Source organism: Lipotes vexillifer, unplaced genomic scaffold, assembly GCF_000442215.2.
Source record: "Lipotes vexillifer unplaced genomic scaffold, Lipotes_vexillifer_v1.1 scaffold1584, whole genome shotgun sequence".
In the NCBI taxonomy this organism is placed as follows: domain Eukaryota; kingdom Metazoa; phylum Chordata; class Mammalia; order Artiodactyla; family Lipotidae; genus Lipotes; species Lipotes vexillifer.
Window position 1 is genome coordinate 1,053,149 of NW_006782397.1, and position 5,138 is coordinate 1,058,286.

The window sequence follows — 5,138 nt, forward strand, 5'->3', positions numbered from 1 at the left end:
GTGGGTACATTTTCATAAAAGCACATAAAAATCTTGTGAATATCGTAACTACTCATAAATATTGTATAAACCTTCAGATTTTGGTTACCTCTCTTGGGAGGTTTAAGGTATTGTTTTTTAATCTTAAATTCTTCACAAAGAAATTTACCTCCCTCTGAAATAGTAAGTCAAGTAGCACTTGAAGTTTTTTCCTTCATGGAAACAGTTGCTGGAATAGAAAACTACCAAAAGTTTTAATCAACTAATTTAATCTTTCATGGTTTAATATAGATTTTAAATTTAAACCTTTTCTTTCTACAGAAATCAATTATTGGTAATACATTGTTATTTTCCCTTAGCAAATCAAAGAAACATTTAATCACATATTATAATACTAAAGAAAACATGATATAATTTTAAATATTTATACCCTAACTTAGGACAATCGACCTCTATCTCCACTTGAAAAAAGCATGAGAAAAGGACGTTTCTACTAGTTTACTCTCAAAAAGGGGAAAGGTGGCTCTAGAGACCAACTCAGAAATTACAGTTGTCCATCGTCAGCTAGAATGTAACTCAGGAACTGTTGTTTCTTCTAATTCCTGTATTTTGTCACACTTATTGCTTTCTTTGCCCTCTTGATATGTACGAAGCTGCTCCACAAAACCAGCATTTGGACATATGGAAGGTCTTGCATTTTTCACCAAAGAAAAAGCACTAGTAAATGAGATTTCTTCAGAATTCATTAGGAAGCCTATTATAATTGCAGCAGCCCTGGAAACTCCTGCATTACAATGAACAAGAACCACACCATCCTATAATAAAACCAAACAAAAATCTTCATTATTCATTTAAGAGAGACTATAATATAATCTTATACTACTTAAAATTATAAAATAAAAATATTCACTTTATCGATTTATTTGATTCAATCTATTCAATCATCAAAATACAATTCACTGTAGGGAATGAATGGGAAAAATCAATCAATTAACCAACACCTTCTCTTCCCACCTCCCAGAATTGAAATGCTTTGATGATATATTTGGAATTCTGAAACTATCTTTTATTAAACTGAAGTAATCTAGTAAAGTACACATAAAAGCCTAGTAACTTAGTAGCCACAAGTCTATAAATAAGAGAAAAATCACAGGAAATGTATGTGGAAATATAAATAAAACCATAATCATAAACTAAACAGAAAGCTCGAGACATTCTAGGTACACATAGCACTCCCATGAGGAAACTAGTATCACTGGTTTAGAAATCTATGTGTAAAATGATCAGTAAAGAAAAAATTTTCTTCCCTTGGATATATTTTATTCTAGAGGGAAGTGACTTAAAAAATAGTTAAACTTATGAGGTAGTAAAATGATGACACAAATAGCTCACGACAATGTGAAGTGGAAAAGGTAATTAGACACCAGCATGAGGTCAATAAATGAAAAACGTTTCAGGTAACTTGCAAATGATACTTCACAAGTGAAAAGGGACACAGTGCAAGGCCAATGCTGATGGGGGGTAATATTGCATTAATAATGAATGTGATAGATCTGATGGATCAGCATTGATACAGGTTAGCTTATCTCAGGCCTTTAAAAAGTTAATGATCTAAATGAAATGTAGAGAACAGTGAGCACACCCAACAGAACCAGACATTTTAATTACTTCATGTCTTGATTCTTCTTTTCTTACAACACAAGAAAGATGGGAACAGGGAAAGGGGGAAAAAATCTTACAACTGAAAATTCTCTGCCCAAAATACACATTAACAATGCTATGTTTATGGCTTATTGGAGTGCTTTACTTTTACAAGGCAGTTTTCTTAGATGCATAAATCTATTGCAGAATTCCTTTCCTAGGTCTTTTGTAACAAATTTGCAAGTGTAACTCATTTCAAGAAACACAGATGATTCACAAGAAAATTAGTTAATATTTTAAATCCTCATATCAAAAAGACAATTTCAATTGTTTTTTTTTCTTTTTTCCTTTTTTAAAAAAATTTTTATTGGAGTATAATTGCTTTACAATGTTGTGTTAGTTTCTACTGCACAGCAAAGTGAATCAGCTATATGTGTACATATATCCCCTCTTTTTTGGATTTCCTTCCCATTTAGGTTACCACAGAGCACTGAGTAGAGTTCCCTGTGCTATACGGTAGGTTCTCATTAGTTATCTATTTTACACATAGTATCAATAGTGTATATATGTCAATACCAATCTCCCAATTCATCCCACCCCCGCTCCCCCCTTGGTATCCATACGTTTGTTCTCTACGTCTGTCTTGTCTATTTATATTTATATATTTCAGAGTCATTTCCAGATATTAACTTTCTGTACAAGAAAAGCGAAAGGCAAATATTCACTCTACATATACAGAATTTTTCTCACCTTGTATAATGGCTTTTTTATGAGACTTAAGACATTTTAAAATCATATTACAGTAACCAATGAAAACTATTAAAGAACTTCTTTTAACTCAAAACAAATTAGATATTCCAAAGAAACTTGGAATCATAAGCTTAATAAGAGGTGCCCTTATGTCATTTTTAATGTTTCCTGACTGTATACTAGTTATCTCTATGTTATGATGCATACATACGCTTTTTAAAATGAAACTAGCTTTATTTTCAATCTTATACACGGTGCAATCAGCTTTAGCTAATGTTTAAAAATGTTAGTATTTTCTCCCTCTTACATTCTTTATATAAACAGCTACTTTTCTGTCAGTTTCTACAGCCTTTGAATTTACCTATTTACCTTTTATTATTCCTTGGGTATCATATTGCCCTTGAAAGTATTTCCAAACAAACTACTAGCTTCATATCCCCTTTCTAGAACTCAAAGTAGTGACAATTAAATCATTTATAAAGAATTTTTTTTCTTTTGCACTTGCTGTTGTCCTCTGCTTGAAAGCCCTTTGCTCCTCTCTTGGTCCAGCTAACTTTGGCTTCTGTTCTAAGAAGGCTGTCTCTCTCTGCGTGAGAGGCGGGCAGGAGGAATATCCAAGCCATCTTTGTATGCCTAATACTTAGTACAATTTTGGGCACAGAGTAGGTATTCCATAAATGTTTGCTAAGCAAACAAATTAATTTTGTTCTGCATTTCTGAGAAAACATTCTCTTAAAAGAATCAAATCATCATTCTGCTATGGGCAGATAGATAGGAATTATGTTATAGTATTTCTATTTTACGCAGCTTGCTTTGTTCTCGTGTTGTTATGAATAGCCTTTCAATTAGATTGCCAGCTCCTTAAGGGCAGCAATATACATCCCTTGTATCTTCTCAGAGTAAGTAATTCATATTTTTTGACAGATGAACTTAGTCAAGTTCAGGTCTTCTGATATATAGCAAAATATATTAAAATACTCACAGTGGTTATATCTATATGGTGGAAGTGGGTGACCTTAATTTTTACCTATCTATATTTTCCAATTTTTCTACAATGTTATAAATTACATGTTTTTAAAATCACATCTTATAAATAATAAAGTAAACGTGGAATATCAAATACACATTTTCATACTAACAAACAAAATCTTTTGCACATAAAAAAAAGGGGGTCAAGTAAATATTCCTAAAAGAACTCTTGAGGCTATGGAGGTTACTTTACTGCTTCCCTCTCATGTGTATTTCTGTCCCTTTGGGCATAAACCTGACAAATAATGCATTAGGCAGAGATAGAAGAAGGACAGAGAAACCAAACAAACAGGGTTTGATAAGTACAGAGAGAAATGAGGAAAGACATGGGAAAAATGGAAGACATTCCATCTGGCAGCTGGATGTAAAAAGATGAAAACAACAAACTAGGACCTAGAAAGGTAGTTTTGAAATATGCAATTCACTGAGTCATCACATTTAATAATACGTGCATATACAATAGGCAAAATCAGGAAGAGATCTCTTCTAGAAAAAAATGAAGAAAATTCAAGACTTCTATTGCTAAAACTAAATATGTATTAATCTAAACAATAAAGAGTTTTCAGGGTAAGGAAATACTGGCTGAGGCTAAGATTTCAGTAAAAAACGTAAGGCTTGAGAAATCAGAACATATTACAGAATTCAAATACATCTTGTAGCAGAAACATTTTCTGCATCTCTTCGGATTCCTTTGATGCCATCATCTCACCCTCAGCTTGCTCCACCTCAACTACAACCTCTATGGCTGACTGCCTATTGTGCCTTTAAGCCTATTAAGTTTTGCTTGCCTAAGAATACCTGACTCTTCCCCGATGGCAGGCTCTGCATAGGTACACCCTGAGTTCTGGATTCTCTTGCTTCTTCTGAAATTGGATGGCAAGTCACACCACAGGGCATTGGGTTTGGCTTCAAGGTGGCCGCTGAAGGGGTGGGGTGCTACAACCTGGAATTGCGAGGTTAGTTACCTCTCCATGGGTAAACTCTGACCAATGGGAAACAGAAGCTGACAGATGGCCAGGCAGATAAATTCCCTCTCTTCCCTCCCTCCCAAAATCTGTACTGAGGTGCAGTTTCTTTGGACTCCCTGCCTGGGGATGTCTTGGGTACCACCCTACCAAGTACCCATCTATTTTGCTGTCAGCTCATTGTGAAGTTGTGTTCAGCAAGGTAAACACATCATCTTACACTGCTTCTCATCCTTACCTGAGTCACTTCCTTTTCTTCTCACTCTCACTGCCTAGGGATTGCACCTCTCAAATGAAGCATCAGCTCTTAATCCTTGGCTCAGGTTCTGTTTTTTGGGAAACCCAAACTAAGGACCATTTTTATTAACTATTACCCATTTCACTTTTTACTTGTAACATGTGCATATCTTCTAATATGAATATGGATGATGTCTACATTTTTCCTTTACCATCTAACATACATTCTACATCTCCTTAGGAAAGCAGCTAATACAGAAACATTGTCACTTTTATTTCTAACACTGTTAGCTGGCACACTGGAATGTGACAATCTAGAGTCTGTAAAATTTTTCACAAGAGAACAGACTGGCCAATACTAGGCTCTGAATTAGAAAACCTCCACCTTTTCTTTCATCCAAATATCTGCTATTAAGTAAGGTAGAATAGTGTTACATTTTTCCGGTAATCTAGAGAACGGTATCGAGAAGCGTGCCGGGCACCTAAGGCACTCAATAAATATTACTAAATGCAAGGAAGGAAGAGAGAGAGGGAAAG

General features: G+C 34.5%; 1 protein-coding gene across 1 annotated transcript in view; it reads right to left on the reverse strand.

Moving 5' to 3' along the window:
- Nucleotides 1-422: 422 nt before the first annotated feature.
- Nucleotides 423-5,138, reverse strand: part of DUSP19 (dual specificity phosphatase 19) — an 18,613-nt gene continuing 13,897 nt past the window's right edge. Inside the window, exon 4 of the mRNA XM_007455261.1 lies at nucleotides 423-794. Coding sequence (XP_007455323.1) covers nucleotides 540-794 — 255 coding nt within the window. The 3' untranslated portion in view covers nucleotides 423-539. The remainder of the gene's footprint in view (nucleotides 795-5,138) is intronic.